Source organism: Salmo trutta, chromosome 14, assembly GCF_901001165.1.
Source record: "Salmo trutta chromosome 14, fSalTru1.1, whole genome shotgun sequence".
Taxonomy (NCBI): domain Eukaryota; kingdom Metazoa; phylum Chordata; class Actinopteri; order Salmoniformes; family Salmonidae; genus Salmo; species Salmo trutta.
The window spans coordinates 37,692,031-37,711,666 of record NC_042970.1 but is presented as its reverse complement, the minus strand read 5'-3'; the positions used below and the strand labels follow the sequence as shown (position 1 = coordinate 37,711,666).

The 19,636-nt window shown below is 42.7% G+C and overlaps 1 protein-coding gene and 1 pseudogene across 1 annotated transcript; both read right to left on the bottom strand.

Annotated features, from left to right (window-relative positions):
• Window positions 1-1,631: 1,631 nt before the first annotated feature.
• LOC115207994 (citrate synthase, mitochondrial-like) lies at window positions 1,632-8,790 on the bottom strand (annotated as a pseudogene).
• Window positions 8,791-13,566: 4,776 nt separating this feature from the next.
• On the bottom strand, window positions 13,567-18,817 carry LOC115207992 (protein canopy homolog 2). Its single transcript, XM_029775666.1, has 6 exons — window positions 18,694-18,817; window positions 17,931-18,036; window positions 17,670-17,785; window positions 17,317-17,514; window positions 16,938-17,034; window positions 13,567-14,094 (listed from the first exon to the last, which is right to left on the bottom strand). Exons 2-6 carry the CDS (start codon window positions 18,034-18,036, stop codon window positions 14,051-14,053), a joined length of 561 nt encoding a protein of 186 aa, XP_029631526.1. The 5' UTR covers window positions 18,694-18,817; the 3' UTR covers window positions 13,567-14,050.
• Between the last annotated feature and the right edge of the window lie 819 nt (window positions 18,818-19,636).

The following is a 19,636-nucleotide window of genomic DNA, read 5'->3' as shown; positions in this document are numbered from 1 at the left end:
ACAAAACATTCTAATAGCACATCGACTGAGACACCAATATTAACGGGTCACGCGTACTATTTAGTCAATGCTAGCCAGCTCTCGAATTACATTCATTTTTCTGACTAGAAGGAAATGTTCCACTGCTGTTTATAAAGTTGCCCTCAGGTCTTGAAGAAAAACTCTACAAAAAAGATGACCCCCCAAGTCTGATATAACACAATATCATTTTTTTTTTTTTTAAATCAACCCTTTCAGCTCGGGAAGATTTAAAATAAAATGGAAAACTGCTGTCTTCTTACCCTGATCACTTTTCAAAACAACCTCCCTTCCCAATAGAACAGAGCTATTTGTGAAGCACTGTACAAAGCAACCTGCATAGTATTCCGTTTACCAGAATGGGTTTGGCGAACACTGGCAAAAAATGGTGTAATAAGTGAACTTGGCCTTGATTTATAGTGGTGTGACATCAATCATTGATGAAAGGGGCAGCAGTATCCTATTACGAACCTACAGACCCTGGTCATTTGTAGACTGTACATATCCTTCTGTGGTTATATTACAGAAGGACCGTGCCTGCCATGGAGTGTTGTCTTTTGTTTCGTTATTTTGGAAAATTGTCTGACAATGCAAGTGCCCCAGATTCTACAACTGAAAAATTGACATGATATTTCGAGTTCTTTACAAAACCAGGTCAGCTTAAATATATAAGACTCAACTAGCATGGCTCAGTCTCACAAAATAAAAAAATATTACCATAAGCCAGCCGTACACTGCATTATTTTGGCCCGATTTACCTGTCCCAGACAAGTTTGAGATCGGAGACAAAATTCCCAAGTCGTTGCCTAGTCGGGGCGCACGGCCGTTACTGATGCTCGTATAATGTGGGCGGGCCGGAGATGCAATCTGAGGGCTACCGATCCTGTCTGAGTCATCCTGATATTTTCAAACGTTTGATTTTATCAGCACAAAATCTGCCATGCTCTTGTAGTGTGAGATGTGCAACGACACCTTTTGAGAACTGTGATCAGCAACAGCCAATGAGAGCTCACCAGTGAAGCCAGTGAGATGACGTTGTATCTCATCAGAATGTGTAGACTGACTCTCGAACAGGAGCAATGACTACTAGCCTACGTTTGTACTTCCCTTTAACCAAAGCTAGTGTCAAATCAGTACAGCTCTGAAGTTCACAATGTTATTTAATTCAAAATGTATTGGTTAAATATTATAGCTCTGAAGTTCAATGTTTAATTCAAAATGTATTGGTTAAATATTTTAACTCTATGGCAAGCGTGAATGTCTAACAAAATGTTTTGAGACTCTTTGGCCCACAGCTTGTTCTAGCTGCACAATCAAATCACATCACATTGTTTTCGCGAGACAGCGTGGTATCGAGAATCCTTACGACCATATGAAGAATCTTGTAGTGTGTGACACATCATTTAGTGTCATGAGTACCACTACGTTGGCAAGACAGAAAACTACAGGAAAGACAGTGGTTTTAATGCGAGAGGCTCAGCGATATTTGAAAGTCGTGTGGTGTACACAAGACATTAGTGTCACTGACATGAACCAACTAAATCCAGCAAAGCCCCTTCTTTTCATAAGTGTACTGCATCTTATACATTCCCCTACCCTCTTCCTCTCCCTTTTGTTCTTCTTTGCCTTCCTCCCCTCTTCCTTTGATACTTCATCTTTACCCGGAATTGTTGGCCCCCACCAGGGTCACGAGTCCGTTTGTGCTCATGGACTTGGGGCGCTCCAGGGGGAAGCCCAGGGCTCGGCTCCAAATCAGCTGGGCCAGCACGCCCAGGGCTCGGGACACGCCGAACAGCACCGTGTAGTAGCTAATCTCTGTCATGCTGTAGAACTGTTAGGACAAAAGAGAGAGAGATGAGATGGAGAGTTAATTTCACAGCACAGGGGAAGGCTTAATTATAGTACACCCAATTGTATGTGATATCTATAAGGGCTTTGCAGGAAGGTAAGGGACAGCTAAAGTAAAGTAGGAGAGAGGCTAGATGCTTTATATATATATATATATATATATATATATATTTCTTTTATATGGCTTTTGACAGTTCACTAGGCTGGAACAAACTAAGAAAATAAGCTGAAATTTGACATTGTATGTTTTTCTTCACCCCTTCAAGAGAAGTGTAACCATCACCCTGTGTCCCTCCCAATCAGTTGGAAGTGTACTCCAATAGGTTTGTCCTATCCTCCTGCACACCTGCAGAAGCACTCCACTGTGGGCGTCCACATTGGGCCAGGGGTTCTTGGCCTTGCCCTGCTCCAGCAGCACGTTGGGCACGATCTTGTAGAGTTGGTGCACCAGCTTGAACATGGGGTCATCGGGCAAGTGCTTGAAGGCAAACTCCTGCTGGCAGGTGTACCTGGGGTCTGTCTTCCTCAGGACAGCGTGGCCGTAGCCTGGAACCACCTGCGAACACAAACAGAAGGCCAAAAAGGTATGTTGAATCTCTTTCTAAGGTTACATATCATTCCCCTTATTCCTCAAATGTAAATGTGTCTTTTCTTTTGTGCACCTGTTCACTTCACTTTTACGTAGAGATGGAAAAGTGTCCCTTGGGTTTCCTGTCGTTGACTCATCCCCCTCATTGACCCAACTTGGCCTGCCCTCCAGACCAGACCAGTCCACTCACCCTTCCAGACTTGAGGGTGTTCCAGATGTAGTCTCTCATGGCCTCGTCAGACACCTCTCCTCTCATCTCCTTCTGCAGGGCCGTCAGCCATACCAGCACCTCCTACAAGGGGAGCAGGTCAGAGGTCAGGCAGGGGCTCACTCCAACCTAGTCAAATCACTGCTCTCATTCGCCATTATCACGACTGCTGTTATAGTTTCATATTGCTCCCATCTCGCCATTACGTTAACAATCACAATAACAGAAAATGTGCTATTTCTAAGCAATTATGATTAGCATTGCTTTAAATCACAGTATTATGAGCAGTAGTTGGATGTTGGATGTTAACTTGGACGTAGTTGGATGTTGGATGTTAACTTGGTTGGATGTTAACTTGGACATTAGCACCCGTACACACCTGGTTAGCCAATCCGTGAAGGGGTCCAGCCAGACCGTTCATAGCTGCGCTGAAGGAGAGGTAGGGGTCAGACAGGGCACTGCCCACCAAGTGGCTGGTGTGGGCACTCATGTTACCACCCTCATGGTCACTGTAGCAAAGGAGAAAGGGACGTGTGTGAATGAATGAGTGATGCAACCACATAACTGCACTGATGCAATGACGGAGCAGGAGCTGAATATGCACACCCAAACGTTGACAAGGTACAGACTAATGGACGATAAACTACATCATTATGAATGAAGTAGCATTCTCTATAAAACTGACCTGTGAATGGTGAGGTACAGGCGCATGAGCTCGGTGAACGTGGCATCGCTGTAGTCCAACATGTTGGTAAAGTTGTGGGACCAGTCCAGACTGGAGTCAATGGCACCGATGCTGCTTCCCTCGCTTTTAAAGGTTGCGGTAAATCTTGGCCGCCACGCAAGGCAGCTTCGCGATAAGATCCATGGAGTCTTCATAGACAAACTGAGAGAAGAAACAATTTTCTATTCGGACAAAATCACTCTTTCAATAGATTGTATTACAACTGGGACGCGTTCAGTTGATTAAAACTTTTACTACATTTCATCCTCCTGAGCAACATGATTTCCCACAATGGCATGTGCCATTCTTCAATGTTTCCTGAGCTCACCTCCCAGTACTTGGCTTTGTTGACTCCCTCGGAGTAGGCCCGGGCGAAGCTGCTCTCGCTGTTCAGAGCTGTGATGGCGGCGCTGAACTGAGACATGGGGTGGAGGTTGGTGGGGAAGTTATCCAGCATGGTGACCATGTGGGAGGGAAGAGCTGCACGCTTGGCCCACTCCTTGGACAGCCAGTTCACCTTGGGACAAATACAATACACAGAATCAGCAATAGGGTAATTGGTCAAACTATTCACACCAAACGTAATGTTTTAAGGCCTTACAATCACAAAGGGGGCCACTGAATATAGTTTTCTATGCAAATTATCATCTGATGTCATTAAACCAAAATAGAAGCAAACCTGCTCCCACAGATAAACAGGATCAAAAGCTATCATCTGGTCCCCGATTTGACTTGGTGGGAGATCTGTCCACGTGCCCTTGGGCGGGCGCTTGACCCTGGTTGCTCCTGTGGGTCGCTCTGGATGGGAGTCTGCTAGGGCTGTGATTGGGGACACTGCCCTGTGTAGGGTACCGTCTTTCGGATGGGACGTTAAACGGGTGTCCTGACTCTCTGAGGTCATTAAAGATCCCATTGCACTTATTGTAAGAGTAGCGGTGTTAACCCCGGTGTCCTGGCTAAATTCCCAATCTGGCCCTCATACCATTACGGCCACCTAATCATCCCCAGCTTACAATTGGCTCATTCATCCCCCTCCTATCCCCTGAAACTATTCCCCAGGTCATTGCTGCAAATGAGAATGTGTTCTCAGTCAACTTACCTGGTAAAATAACGGTAAAATAAAAAAATGAAATATGACTGAATGTAATGTAAATGTTGAGCGGCTTTACTGCAGGTAGATTGTATGTTTTAATATTCAATCATTTCAAAAAGTTATCGTCTGTTGTAAAGCTTTATGTTGTGGTTTATGGGTCAACCCTTTTCATTGAATATGTACATCATGTTATCTGTGTTCTGTACCATTTATTGTTGTATCATAAATGAAGAAGCTAACTAGACCTAATGCGAAGCTGCTGTGCCATACTCTCGCTCCATAATGCGTTACCAAGCTAACACTCACCTGTTCCTCTGTGGGCACCTGGCCTGTCACCAGCAGCCAGAACAGACCTTCAGGCAGGGGCTCGGCACGTCCTGGAGCCTTGGGCAACAGTTGCTGGCACTCCGGAATGCTGTAGCCACAGAAACGAATTCCCTTTTATTTTATTTTTTTAAAGAGTAGTAATAATTGCCATAAATAGGTATCTACATAATTCTACCATAAGTCTTTATGAAATACCTTTGATCCCACTCCCTATATTGATATTACATAGCCCATAGGCGCCATGTCACATGAGTGTTATGATTTAAGCCAATCTCCATAAGTGATGCTGAACTGGCTGAGAAATTACACCCTTCTTATTTTCAGCTAATATAAGCTGATGAATATGGTGGGACTTGAAAAACAAAGCTCCCCAAAGAAAACCATTTAGAATCTCAATTCACTATTTAAGTTGGTAGTTGTCTAGCTTCAAGCATCAGAAACAGGAGGGTTTTGATTTAGTTCCATTTCATTCAGTACTATCCAAACCATTTGCATACTTCCATCTCTCTCAGGTGAGTACTGAGCAAGCATGGAAATCAATCTGTTTCAAAGCTATTCTCTTCAGCACAGCCTCAGACATGGGACTTCTCTTAAGAAAATATAGCGAAGGGCATGCTTCTCTTTTTTTCATTATCTAGACTGTTTAAACAATCTATTATCTAGGCAAAATGAAGCCATCGAAGATACCAACAAGCAATAGAAAAGAGGCAAAAACGCCCAATCTATCCCCCTTTGCATTCAGTCCTCTTGCCCTGCACAGACCAACTCACCTCATCTGCATCCTGCACTGAGGTTTCATACACCAGGCCCTTCATACCTCTCATCCCACCGTAGATCTGTAAAGACAAGGGCACACACACACAATTCTGCTTAGGCATTCTTAATATCCACAGCTACCATATTTCACACTACAACTGGCACTGAAAAGGGTACTAGAACATTTACAAATGACAGGTGAGCTGAACGTACCATATCCACAGAGATCGAGCTGATGTTGGTCTTGCCATACTGCGTTTTGAAGATCTTAATCCTACTCTGTTCTTTAGGGACAAGATTCGAGAGCACATCTCTCAGGTTCTACAAAAAAAATAAAAAATAACATTTAGAAAGACGATATAAATAAAATAAAAAAACAGCTCTCTTTAATTAGGGCCACCCAGTTTGCAGGACTGATAATGGCTAGTTAATTTTTATTTGGCTTGCCTAGCTAGCTAGCTAAATGATGTGAATGATGCAGCAACACCAGATCAACAGCCTCAGATTTCTGGCCCCCTGCCCCAGTTCCTAGAGAGAAGTGGACTGCAGTGGGAGGGGATGCAGAGGCTCGCTTCGTAGGGGGCTTTTTCTGGACCAATGCTGTGGTGTGGTGCTCTTACTGGTGCTTTTAGTCACCGAAGCATCATCCAGGTGGGTGCAACATTTCAGTACTATCGAAGAGGACGAGGTGCCCGACGAAGAGCTCCGTAGCCTGTGTCAGATGTCTCTACCTCCCTGCCTGGCTGTACCATTTACGCTCCCTCCTCAAGATACTACCTTTCTGAACTGCCTGTCATCACTTATCATCTAAGACCATTGCCCAAGAACCGCCAGATCCCTACATTTGTTAAAGTGTTTTGTTTTTAAAGCAACTGAAAAGTGGTATATAAAATAGATATTATTATTAGTTCAAAATGACCCCATCACAGCATTGCAAGGTAAAAAGCATACGTGTAGCCTAAATCAAATTGAAAATGAAGGAGGTCCAGCCAGAGTTCTTACTGTTGATGTAGTGGCGTTTCTGGAAGACAAGATGAGACATGCTACATTCTGAAAGGCACAAGGACTGTGTCAGGAGAGAGGCAATCAGTCAAACAAGGTTGAGTGTCTGACACATTACATGGACAGAAAGTCAGCATAGAAAGGCTTCATGTTTCAACTATTCAGAGGGGCTTTAGTCCTCACTTTAAAACATCAGCAAGCCACAATGCGCTGCAAAGTATCCCTTACGATGACCTAGCCTACCTCATCACTGCAAGAGAGACTGAAGCTTGAGCTCCACGATAAAGGATAATAAACAGACAATTGTGAATGATAGACATTTGTGCAGTAGCAAATACATTTACAGGTATTCTAACATGACTGATTGAACAATGTTTTAATTGACTCCTTGCTCACAGCAGAGAAGATCATCCATGTTCTAAGTGTTTTTTAAGAAGGGCATAAGGACAGCCTACTGTAGAGTAAAACCTTAAAAATGAATATTTTTTTAACTCAAGTCAGAATCCACAGATCTGACCTTGACAGATAAAAATACACTGAACAAAAACATAACACACAACATGTAAAGTTGTGGTCTCATGTTTCATAACCTGAAATAAAAGATCCCTGAAATTTTCATATGCAAAGAATATTTATTTCTCACAAATTGTGTGCACAATTTGCTTATATCCCTGTTAGTGAGCATTTCTCCTATGCCATGAACCACCTGACAGGTGTGGCATATCAAGAAGCTGATTAAACAGTATGATCATTACACAGGTGCACCTTGTGCAATGAGCTTCTGTGTCCCACAATACAATGCCACAGATGTCTCAAGTTGAGGGAGTGTGCAATTGGTATGCTGGCTGCAGGAATGTCCACCAGAGCTGTTGCCAGATATTTGAATGTTAATTTCTCTACCATAAGCCGCCACCAATGTTTTAGAGAATTTGGTAGTACGTCCATCTGGGAACTTTGTCTTTGCCTGAAACATGCAGTAGCCTACAGCAACTAAAGTTTGCTAGCCGGTCTCTGATCGACTCCGAGTCTGGCTCCTGAGTCCATGGGACAATATCAAGGTAGTGAAGGCCCACTTGAGGACGATACACTATTAACTAGATGTTATTTGACAAACTGGGACAAATCTCATTACAAACTCAAATGGAGAAAGGGGGATGGCTATCTAACGTTAGCTAGTGAGGTACGAAGCTCCAGCCTTTGAGCTAGGGCTAGCAAAGTCGGTAACTAGCTAGCTACAGATGGCAGAATAATAGCTAGGTACTAGTACAGACAACCAATATATTTAATAGTAACGTTAGCATAGCTGGTTATAGTTTAGCTGGCTAGCTTTGTTAACTAGTGGCTACTCGTTTACAATGTAAATAACATGACATGTTACAATTACCAATAGTTAGCCATTGGGTAAACGACCGTTTAATTGGCTAAACCAGCTAGCTAATAACAATCCTATGTTGGATTTGGCTGAATGCTAAACTTGTTCTAGCTAGGTAAGGCTACAGAGAAAATGTTAGATTTGGATAACTTCCTTATGTTTGTATACTTGTGCTTCAACTCAAGGACAAATCTACCGGATAAAAATTCGTAGCTGCCTAACGTTAACTAAATACAACAGACATCGGGTTAGCTAAGGCCTTCATTATTTAGGTAACGAGCTACCTAAATGCTAGCTTCACATTTGGTTCTGATTGGAAAGTGGCTAGCCAACCTTTTAGCATACCATCTATGACATGGGGACAATGCAGCGCCCCCAAATAGATAGCATCTCCTTTAGCTAACGGCTTTACCTTTGTTGAATGCAAGAGCTTCGGGGAACACCTGCAGGCTGACAGTAGGGACATGGTGGAGGTGAGGGGTTTGTCTTGGTATATAAATATTATCCTACTGTACTGCTACCTCATTGACAGTGCCCCTACTGAGTTTGATAGGTGAAGGTTGAGAGATGAACAGGCCTACAAAGAGGATTGGCAGGGATTTGGGTGACGAACAAAACCATAGTTTCTAAACTCAGAGGCGCATCATCGCATGACTTCCGAGCCAATTTCTTTAGTGTAACATGTTACTATTCCAACTCCGTGAAAGTGACAAACTGATACGTTTACATTTTCGGCAAAAACAATTTTATACGGAAGGAGTGCCTTTGATTTGACAAGCACATGCGCAGTTCGGCGCGAGACTACCGGACCCGATGACGTATTTCTACTCATAAATTTAGCTAGCCAATGTCGCCATGTCATCGCCTACAAGCGTGATCGGGGATTTTTATTGGAGAAGCAGGTTTAGCCAATATTCATACTGTACTGTTTCTGGCCATAATCTGCCCGTGTTGGTAGGCGTGTCTGAATCAAGCGTCAAAGATTTTTAAATTAGGTTGCCAAAATAGAGTGGTCTTTACAGACATGATTGTTATTTTGTTAGTGTAACATGCAAATAAACACAATGGCTTAACTGCGTGAGCATTATCTGATAGCACAGTAGTCTGCTCTTCATACAAACGTGTGTAATGCAACACTAAAACACATCACCTTTGCACAGCTCGGGATGGAACCGGAGGGGATGGCTGCCGTTTTATGGGCTATTAACCAACCGTTCTATTTTCTTTGTTTATTCGCAATGTTTGTAATTTATTTTGTACATAATGTTGCTGCTACCATCTCTCATGACCGAAAAGAGCTTCTGGACATCAGATCAACGATTACTCACCTTGAACTGGGCAAATAACTTTTCTTTAATGATTCCGACGAGGGATTTACTCCAGACACACGAGCAGGCCCTCATCCCCATCAATTGCAGGAGAAAGAGACGCAGGTTTCTCGGAAGGAGATTGGGGTGCCTTCAGGGGCGAAAATCTGATATCAACTTTGGAGGGGACAATTACATGAAATTTTCTCAAGAGCACATAGCCTACATTGTAATATGGTAAATGTATATTGAGGAACCAAAGAAATAAGGTGTTTACCGGTACCCAAAAACTACACAACCAATCACAACAGCAATACCATTGCCTTTAACAAATCTTAGTTCAGTCACCAGTTTAAGTTGAGTGGGGGTATCCATGGCATTTTCCAATTATGTTCCTATTTTACAAGTCAAAAAAATTGAGAACCTTTCATAATGTTGCCAAACAAAGACTCAACAAACTTACCTGAGACTCCCTGTCTCTGCCAGTCTGTCCCTGCATATCTGTCCCCAACTCTGCTGTCTGTGTGCCATCTGTTGCCTGCTCTGACTAATGACATCATTGTGAAACATTTCCATTAGAATTTCATTTCTTTCTTATGAACATTTTATCAACTAGTCTTTGAGATATTAGGCTACTAGGGTTCTTACTTTGCGTTTTGGTGTACTGAAAAATACTCTGATGTCCGTCTTTTATTTTTCTGCCATTTTTCTACCTGGCTGGCTGGCTACACACACACAGTGTGTAGGTTATTTACAGTAGGAGATGGGCTTCTAGCATCTTATCTTTTATCATTCTATTTGGGCTTCGATCTAAAAGGTAGCTAGCAAATGTGAAACGGATTAAAATGACAAGAGTTGACAGCTGTATGAGTTCACCATTTACACAACATATGCTGCAACCTTTTGTAATTTTAATAGTTTGTTTCATATTGGCTGGCTTCCAACAATAGCTGAATTTGCAAAGCTAGCGAGCACCAATTCCGTTTCAGTGGTGTTTGCTATAATCTTTGCTACCCGGGTTAAATAAAGGTGAAATAAAATAAATAAATAAAAGTTCCCTTGCGACAATTCAGCTTTTGCAACGAGACCATTAAATATATTTAAGACAATGGTAGAAGAGAGTGTAGTTCTGTTCAGTTTGGACCTCAGTTTATTGCAAACCTTATCACAGGGACTTTGAAGCACTAACTTACATCATCTGCATGCTGATCTTGGAATAAATTGACGATAGCAAAGATTCCATCTTTGACGAGGCCACATAAATGGAATAATTACTAGCTAGCTTAATAGTTAATATTTGCCCGCTAGCTCTGCATATTCAGCTAGTGTGTGTGCGCGATTGACTGGATTAACCTCACGTCAGTTACGTTCATTGAGTGCCTTTCAGACAGTGGATACCACCCCTCTATTACCTTGCCAACTAAGGAACTGGCAGTGGATCAAACCATTGTGAGGCAAAGGGTGGGGGGGTCACAATCTTTTGAAACTTAAAAAGGCGCTATTAAGTGTCTATAATCAGCACAATTGCTTTCATTGCGTATTATTAATATTATTTAAATTACATAGTTATGTTTCAGTGATATATTGGGGGGGACAAATCATATTTTTCCCAGGATGGGGGGGTTGTGTCCCCCCCAGGATTTCCGCCCCTGGGTGCCTTGTGAGGATCTGGCGACGAGTGGCTAATCTGAATTTGCCATCGGTACTACAGGAAAAGGAGGACCGATAATAAAATGGACAAACTAAAAGCACGTATATCCTACCAACTGGAAATTAAAAACTGTAATATCTTATGTTTCACAGAGTCATGGCTGAACGATGACATGAATAACATACAGCTGGCGGGTTATACACTGTATCGGCAGGACAGAACAGCAGCCTCTATTAAGATACGGTCTATGTATATTTGTAAACAACAGCTGGTGCACGATATCTAAGGAAGGTTTGAGGTTTTGCTCGCCTGAGGTAGAGCATCTCATGATAAGTTGTAGACCACACTATCTACCTAGTTTATCTGAATTTTTCGTAGCTGTACATACCACCACAGACTGATGCTGGCACTAAGACTGCACTCAATGAGCTGCATACGGCCATAAGCAAACAGGAAAACGCTCATCCAGAGGCAGCGCTCCTAGTGGCCGGGGACTTTAATGCAGGGAAACATCCATTTTACCTCATTTCTACAAGCATGTTAAATGTGCAACCAGAGGGGGAAAAAAAACTCTACCACCTTTACTCCACACAGACACGTACAAAGCTCTCCCTCCATTTGGCAAATCTGACCATAATTCTATCCTCACGATTCCTGCTTACAAGCAAAAATTAAAGCAGGAAGCACCAGTGACTCAGTGAATAAAAAAGTGGTCAGATGAAGCAGATGCTAAGCTACAAGAATGTTTTGCTAGCACAGACTGGAATATGTTTCTGGGATTCTTCTGATGGCATTGAGGAGTACACCACATCAGTCACTGGCTTCATCAATAAGTGCATCAATGACATCGTCCACACAGTGACTGTATCTACATACCCCAACCAGAAGCCATGGGTTACAGGCAACATCCGCACTGAGCTAAACGGTAGAGCTGCCACTTTCAAGGAGCGGGACTCTAACCCGGGAGCTTATAAGAAATCCCGCTATGCCCTCCGACGAACCATCAAACAGGTAAAGTTTCAATACAGGACTAAGATTGAATCGTACTACACTGGCTTAGATGCTCGTCGGTAGTGGCAGGGCTTGCAAACTATTAGACTACAAAGTGAAGTACAGCCGAGAACTGTCCAGTGACACAAGCCTACCAGATAAGCTAAATTCCTTCTACGCTCGCTTCGAGGCAAGTAACACTGAAACATGCATCAGCTGTTCCAGACGACTGTGTGATCACGCTCTACGCAGCCGATGTAAGACCTTTAAACAGGTCAACATTCACAAGGCCGCAGGGCCAGACAGATTACCAGGACGTGTACTCCGAGCATGCGCTGACCAACTGGCAAGTGTCTTCACTGACATTTTCAACCTCTCCCTGTCTAGTCTAATACCAACATGTTTCAAGCAGACCACCGTAGTCCCTGTGCCCAAGAACACTAAGGTAACCTGCCTAAATGACTACCGACCCGTAGCGCTCACGTCTGTAGCCATGAAGTCCTTTGAAAGGCTGGTCATGGCTCACAACACCATTATCCCAGAAACCCTAGACCCACCCTAATTTGCATACCGCCCCAACAGATCCACAGATGATGCAATCTCTGTTGCACTCCACACTGCCCTTTCACACTTGAACAAAAGAAAACACCTATGTGAGAATGCTATTCATTGACTACACCTAAGCGTTCAACACCATAGTGCCCTCAAAGCTCATCACTAAGCTAAGGACCCTGGGGCTAAACACCTCCCTCTGCAACTGGATCCTGGACTTCCTGATGGGCTGCCCCCAGGTGGAAAGGGTAAGTAACACATCCGCCACGCTGATCCTCAACACAGGGGCCCCTCGTGTGTGCTCACTTCCCTCCTGTATGACTGCACGGCCAGGCACGACTCCAACACCATTAAGTTTGCCAATGGCAACAGTGGTAGGCCTGATCACCGACAAGACAGCCTATAGGAAGGTCAGAGACCAGACCGTGTGGTGCAAGGACAATAACCTCTCCCTCAACGTGATCAAGACAAAAGGAGATGATTGTGGACTACAGGAAAAGGAGGACCAAGCACGCCCCCATTCTCATCGACAGGGCTGTAGTGGAGCAGGTTGAGAGCTTCAAGTTCCTTGGCGTCCACATCACCAACAAACTAACATGGTCTAAGCACATCAAGACAGTTGTGAAGAGGCCACGACAAAACCTATTCCCCCTCAGGAGACTGAAAAGATTTGGCATGGGTCCTCAGATCCTCAAAAGGTTCTAGAGCTGCACCATCGAGAGCTGCACCATAGCAAGCGGTACCGGAGCGCCAAGTCTAGGTCCAAGAGGTTTCTAAACAGCTTCCACCCCCAAGCCTTAAGACTCCTGAATGTCTAATCAAATGGCTACCCAGACTATTTGCATTGCCCCCCCCCACCTCTTTTACGCTGCTGCTACTGTTATTATCTATGCATAGTCACTTTAATAACACTACTTACATATTACCTCAACTAAGCGGTGCCCCCGCACATTGACTCTCTACCAGTACCCCATGTATATAGCCTCGCTATTGTTATTTTACTGCTGCTCTTTAATTTAGTTACTTTTATTTTACTTTTTTTGTAGGTATTTCACTAAGGTCTTGTATTCGGCACCCCTCTTGTATTCTGCACGTGAGAATTAACATTTGATTTGAAAACAATGACTCCAGATTGTTGTAGAAATATATTTCCATCAAAGTATGAAAAACAGATGACAGTGACAAGATGATTATACAAAATAGAAAACGAAAAGGAATTGGAGTTGCTTAAGAAAGTGTAATCGAACCTTTCCATTCACAGAATACAATGAATCAAAGCAACAAGCATAACAAGATCAGCAACTGTTGGACAATTACAGTATCTAACTATTGTTCGAGAATTTTATTCACCATTCTGCTTCAAGAGTAAGCGTGAGTTAAAACTCGTGAAATCATCCAGCGTGATTTGTTGTTACTACAGCTGTGTGTAAGACAAACAGCACTTCATTGCAGTAATACACATTACAAGATTGTTCTATTGGTCGTACAATCCTCACCTCCCCTCATCCCTAAGCACCTGGTGCTGGAGCTACTCCGGATAGTCCCCGTCCCCATTGTAACGCAGTGGAAGTTAGATGTGCGTATAGCTGAGCTGCGTCCAGTGCACGACGGAATTATAGCTCATCATGAGGGATTTGCAGAGCATGGTCGCAAAGGTCTGCAGAGAAAAAAAACAATGAGTTACTTTGGTATTGATTTTTACACTTTTCACATTGTATTACAACTCGTTACAGCAAACACAATTTGGTAAAAGCTGCATCCCCAGTAGTAGGTTGTGTAGTCCCTAGGCTCAATGCGCCCCCCCTCAGTTTTACACGACCTGGTGAGCCATATGGAGTGGTGTCCCAATTCAACTTTAAGCAAGGCGTGGTACCTTTTCAGTCCTCTAGTTGGCCCCCCAAACAAAGCAAATAGAGTTGCTAACTTCCTACCAAGTGGTACTCAGAGAAAACCGTTGAGATTCCATGGTCATTGTCCGGGAAACAAAATGTTTTGGGTTTTTTTCTGCTGGAAGTATGTTTGGAGAGCTGCTTAGTAGCTGTGGAGAGTCCTTGAAAAAGCAAATTGAATGGTTGTTGTGAGTACCTAAGAATTCCTTACGTTTTATATGGATTCTGTGAATGATAAATTCTATGTGTGTATAATCGATTACTAGAGATTTGATAAAGTAATACTGGGAATATAATTAGATACAATTTAAACTACCCATATGTAGACATACGTAGGTTTTGGGTTGGTATCTTTAATGGATAATTTGATAAAGATTTAGTTTAAGTATAACTCTGACTTGTGTGATAAGTTTGTCTCTCCTCATTTGATAGTAAAGAAATTAACCACCACACTATAGAGCCACTAGCAGAAGCTTTTAGATCGCCATCCACCCACCATCTAAGGTGTTCGTACAGGTGGGCGTGACCATCTAGTCTCGCTGTATGCTGATGACATTTTGCTTTACCTCAAACCAGAAATCTTGTACCTTTTTCAAACCTTCCTCTTTCCTATTCCCAAAGTTTTTTTCAAACAACTTAATAGGAAGGTTTCGTTATTTCTGTGGAAAGGGTCTCAAACCCTTTCATTAAAAACACTTTAAAATATGGTTTGAAGTCTGTAAACAACCACCTTTCTGTAATAACCCCATCTTACCCAATGCCCTGAGAGATGGTATTACATTTCTTGGTTCAACAAAGGAATGAAAACATTTGGTAATCTATATAGAGAAGGTGAACTACTATCCTTTCAACAACTGGCATCTAATTTTCGGTTACCTCAAACTCATTTCTTCAAGTACCAACAAGTTAGGCACTATATTGCCACTCAGCAGGGAGGTAGGATTCAGCCCATGAGTAAACCTATAACTGAAACTGTGGCTGGAGAGGAAAGGGGTAAAAGGTTTAATTTCTTACATGTACTCTAGTCTTTAAGCTCTGTTGGAGAACAATGAAGCTCTGAAGACTTGAATGAAGTGGCATGATGACCTTGGTCTCATTGTTGAGGATGAGAAATGGGGAAATCCCTTTTTAGATGCTCAGCGTCTTTCATTTAACACAAGGCACAAGTTGATGCAATTCAATCTTTTACATAGGGTCTACTTTACACCAGAGAGACTGTATAAGACCAATTCTAAATATTCACAATTTTTCCCAAGGTGTAAAACGGGGGTGTGCACCCTTATGCATTTGTTTTTGTCCTAGTGGTTAGAGCGTTGTACTAGTAACCAAAAGGTTGCAAGTTCAAATCCCCGAGCTGACAAGGTACAAATCTGTCGTTCTGCCCCTGAACAAGGCAGTCCAAGGCCGTCAGTCCTAGGCCATCATTGAAAATAAGAAATTGTTCTTAACTGACTTGCCTAGTTAAATAAAGGTAAAATAAAACATTCAGATCTTATCACAGGTCACTAATATGACTCTACCACAAGATCCTTCCCTTATTGTTCTTAGAGATGACCCCATTCTACCAGTTAATATTGGTAGCAAAACCAGATTCATTAAATTGGCAGTCATTGCAGCCAATAAGTGCACAGCTTTTATATGGAAGAGTGACACTTCGCCAAACAAACAGATGTGGCTAAACGAACTAACTTCCTATAGTCCATCTGAAAAAAAATTATGTACAATTTACATAATAAACCCTTTGAATTTACTGATGCCTGGAGTGACTTTCAGCAGTTTCTAGAGTCGTCACCTTAGCTGCCTCATTTTCTTCATTAATGTATTTGTTTTTGCGGAGTAATTTATTTTCTAGCATTGAATGTGAAGGTCATTCTGTTTCTTTTTTGTTGTTAATCATTGAAGCTACTACCGGTAGAGGGGAGGAAGGAGGGTGTTCATGTGTTGAAGGGAAGGGTTTTGCACGATGTGACCCCCTGTAGCATGGTGTTTTGTGTAGGTGGAAGGAATAACTGTGCATTATCTGTGTCATATTTTGCTGATTGTTAAAAAAAATGCCAATAAATATTGTAAAAAAAGGTGAATGCTTATTTGCTAAGTGAGGCTTATTTGATCAAATATGTTTACTAATGTTTAAGTTGTTACCAAAGTACAACAGCCATATACCACACCTCCTCAGGCCTTTTTGCTTAAGAATATTATCATTTTTACACAGTTTTGATTTAGTTTTAGTAATTTCAATGTCAATTGAGCTCCACATTGAACCGCAGCCAGAGGATGGGTACATTACAGCCACATTGTTTTGCTGCTCGTATGGTATGTACATATTTATTGCATGAGAAATAGGGAACGCCATTACTGCCTCCAGTACAGGCATTTTCAAAAACAAGGCTCTTCACCAATGAATTGCGTTGTAGACTATCCGCTGGCAAATTCTGATCTAAGTGATGTAGAAATGTTCCAATCCCTAGGGCTATTCAGCTCTCCCTACCACTAGTTGCTCCGTTCAAATGTGCCACTCCCCCACTGAGGGGGAGGGCTGGGGGGGTATTGCGATTGAGCCATAATCTCGTGGTCAATATCATGTACTGGATCAAGTAATAAAGTGGCATACCTGTTCTCTTGCTGCAGAGTTTGTCTTTGACGTTGTCTGTTTCATGTGCAAAGAATTCAATGACCTCATCTTCATGTTGTTCAACGATGGTCTCACACTGGGGGTAAGGTGGAGGAGATAATGGTTTAATAAGATGTAGTGGGACACATTTCCCTGAGTTGCAAGAGCTTGGAGCCATTGGCTTGCAATCCACAATACAAACATATGGAAAGTTTCCCCTTCACTGCATTGGTATGTTTAGGTGAAAGTTGCAATCAACTGCAGTCATTGTTGCTATTATCATTCACTATAGGTTCTAGAATGTCACACTGATGAGCTATAGCGTGTCATCATCTCTAGTCCCTATCCCCCAACATGTGAAAATGAAAAAGCTACCCACAGCATATTTCAGGCTGGATGTGACTCTGGAATCCAGTTTAGCCTCTGAGAGGTCCATGGATTTGCCATTCCGAGACGTGACCCTTTCGTAGGTCTTCCTGCTGGTGGTGGGGTCCACACGTTCCCCGTAATCCTTCATCCGCTCACACACCTCCTCCATCAGCTCTAGGAGGTTACCTTCCGAGCGAGCGAAGGGAACCTGGGGGGGACACAATGTTGGTGAGCTCAAAAAGAGAGAACGATTATAACCCGATAATATTAAACACTAATCAACTGTAGAATCCTACAAATACATAACATTGAATGTGTAAAATAAGGCCAATGTAGGACCCAGTAGCCATCAGGTACCCTTACCTCTCGAATAGACTGGCTACCATCTGGGTTGATTCTAAAAGACCCTGTCTGGATCATTTTCTTAGGATCCACCTGGGATATCGCCCACTCCATCTCATCCACCATGGCCCTACATGCTGACGGTGAGTAACTAAATGTTAGGTTGCTCAATGAAGGTATGTGGACCAAAAGTGGATGCACAATGTAGAAAATAAGATTGTTGGGATCAAATTATGAGAATAAATGGGATCTAGTAAATAGGTATTAAGTACAAATACTTACCTCCACATTTGAGATCCTGGCCCTGCCTGGCTCCTTGGCAGTGGCTTACAAGGAGAACAAGTAGCACACATCGAGCAAGTGATTGCAAGGGATAAGACATCTTCATCTAAGCAAAATTGGAGAGGAAGAAAAACACAGCAAATATAAATTATACTTAAAAAAAATCATGTAAACATTATGGAGACATGCAAGTCCTTCTCAATGAGTTGTCATAATTCAGTGAACAGCTATTTCTCCCCCCCCCCGCCCCCATGTTCAGGGACTATAACCAAAGACAGTACAGTATGAAGATCGTCTAAAACTGCTTCTATAAATAGAAATCCCCGATCACACTAGTAGGCGACGTTGACTAGCTAAGCTCATGCGTAGAAACAGGCGATAAACTACGCATGTGTACGGAGTCAAATCAAAGGCGATATTAAGGTGTTTGACAAATTTAAAACTTTTAATCACTTTCACGAGGTAGCAGTAATTACATGTTCAACTACTTATTAAGACTTTGGCTCGAATCTAGGTTGTCACCTTTAGATTTCGAGAAAAGGTACAACTACGGGAACTAATTACACTTATCCCATTGACTTGGCCGTTTCCGGAAGTCTCGCAATGTTGCGCCTCTGGGTTTAGAAACTCTGTGCTAGTTAAGTAATGTAATCAAAAGAAATGAATGGTAAAAATCACACTGAACATGCATACATGCTACTGCGCTGAACAATTTCTAACGTGTAACAAAGATGCAATTCAACGTTCAATGATTAGTAATGACCTGTTGTTTGTGAATTTCAGCCACCGCTAGAAAGATTTGAAGATTTTCATTCCACGCTGTTCCATCGCATTCGGTAAAAACTGGTGACGTAGGCAACGGGATGATACCGGTAGTTGTCTGAGTTTATGCCAGAGACAATTAGGACCCAAACCAAATGTCATCAGAGAGCGAAGAACCTTCGATTTCTTGATTTCATGGCAAATATCCACGGTCTTCAATGTAAAAAGTCATATGCATCACATTTAGTGAAACAGGGGTTTTATTTAGACTATTAAGTGGATTGCATTCAAATCGCTGATGTGCAATGATCTATGGCTGTCTTTCGTTTTGCCTGTTTGCATTTGGACCGTCAAACCAAAGATAATGTATATGACGAGATGGTCTTGTCTCAGCCCTATCAATGTTGCCATTGTCTCAAAGGCTGGAACTGCCAGTTGCCTAGTTGCCTATTGGCTATCTTATTGGTCTGCTTTGCCTCTTGCTCTCTGTCCAAAATCAAATCTGAGTAGACACTGCTGAAGGAGCACTTTGGTGAGTGCTCACTGCTATGTCATCAACAGTATGATGTTGAACTGCTTAGCGTTCAACAACATTGTGCCCTCCAAGCTCATCACTAAGCTCAGGACCCTGGGACTGAACACCTCTCTCTGCAACTGGGAGTGTGGCGAGGGTAGGCAACCTCTTGTACTCCCTGTTCTCTCACGACTGCATTTCCGTGCATGACTCCAACACCATCATTAAGTTTGCTGATGACACAACGGTGGTAGGCCTGATCACCGACAACGATGAGACCGCCTATAGAGAAGAAGTCAGTGACTGCCAGGACAACAAACTCTCCTTCAATGTCAGCAATACAAAGGAGCTGATCGTGGACTACAGGAAAAGGAAGGCCATCGACGGGGCTGTAGTGGAACGGGTCAGGAGCTTCAAGTTCCTTGTTGTC